This window comes from Phytophthora parasitica (genome assembly GCF_000247585.1).
Source record: "Phytophthora parasitica INRA-310 unplaced genomic scaffold supercont2.71, whole genome shotgun sequence".
NCBI lineage: Eukaryota > Oomycota > Peronosporomycetes > Peronosporales > Peronosporaceae > Phytophthora > Phytophthora nicotianae.
In genome coordinates, this window is record NW_008649057.1 from 305582 (window position 1) to 306863 (window position 1282).

Here is a 1282-nt window from a genome sequence, read left to right on the forward strand (position 1 = left end):
GTGATTCATTTTTCCAGCAGGGCGAGCACCTCGTCGGCTGTTTCAATGATCATCACAGTGATACCATGCATACAGTTAGCATGTATGCCTCCATGTGAGTACAAAGTAGGAGGACGTACGAGTGCGGTTGATGGCGTTTGGGATGTACTTCCACTCGGACGTCGGGTTACGAACGAAGTCGAAGGTTGGGCTGGACGCTGCAGTTGGTGGAGTTGGCACACTGGCAGGTGCGTTACGATTGTACGGGTGTCCAGCTCGGCCTGTTGCGCCGGGTCTGGCGAGCCGCGATGGGCCACGACTGAGCGGCGTGCGGAACTTGGAGTTCGAGAAACGTGGTCTGCCTCCCAGTCCAGAAGGAGGCCTCGGACGTGCTCCAGCCCCATTAGCAGTTGATTGTTGGACTGAACTAGCAGCTTCGAAGCTGACGTTCGCACTGGCTGAGGTGGCTGTCTGCATGGACGGAGTGAAGCTGATGGGAGTCTCATTGACGATCTCCACTAGGAATCTACAACCAGAAGGTAAGATAAAGGGATCATGTTGATAAATACGATTGTGAGTGACCTACTTGGACGTCTCGAAGTGCTCTTCGTCCTTGCGATCCCAATCGAATGGAGTCAACTTGGCCTCGTCAATGGCTTTCCCTGCCTTTCCTTCGTCTTCCGCGTACACGACGAGTCTTCGCGACGCGTAGAGCGTCACAAATCCATCTTGCCAGATCTTGCGCTTCTGCGTCTTGTGCTTGGTGTACATGCACCCGTACGTTACCTCCGGGCGCGAGCCTAGCAAGTCACACAACTTGGTCATGCTGCTCGCAGTAAAGCTGCGCTCAAATCGAACCTGTTGTACTCGATAAAAAAAATTGGTGACGGTAAGGTATTCCGTAAAGCAGGTGCAGCACCAGCATCTTGCAATCGAGTCGATTATCGACGACCAAGACCGACAAGACAAAGTTATGAGCATGGCGAGTGCTGTTGGCAAAGCGATATCTCGTGGCGAGCAGGCGAACTCCTAGCCAACTTGTTGCTTCCACCCACCATCTTGAAAATACTGCAATTAACAGCGCTTGATAGATAACGATGGCGGAGCAGGGAAGACCTTAATCAGAAATCATGGAAACACGTCGGGAAGAATGACCGAAACTCATTCCATCCACCGTCGGCATATCTGCAGTCAACTAAGCCGCAACTTCTAGACACGCTTCATCAACACAAGCAACTCGTAGATATATTTTCGGTTTTTCACTTTTCTTGGAAAGATCGCGACAGAACGGACCCTTCCTTTT

The 1282-nt window shown here is 51.6% G+C and overlaps 1 protein-coding gene across 1 annotated transcript; it reads right to left on the minus strand.

Moving 5' to 3' along the window:
- Window positions 1-75: 75 nt before the first annotated feature.
- On the minus strand, window positions 76-847 carry PPTG_17322 (hypothetical protein; the record flags this gene model as incomplete). Its single annotated transcript, XM_008915530.1, has 2 exons — window positions 566-847; window positions 76-505 (listed from the first exon to the last, which is right to left on the minus strand). The coding sequence occupies exons 1-2, from the start codon at window positions 802-804 to the stop codon at window positions 76-78; spliced, it is 669 nt and encodes a 222-aa protein (XP_008913778.1). The 5' UTR covers window positions 805-847.
- Window positions 848-1282: the final 435 nt, after the last annotated feature.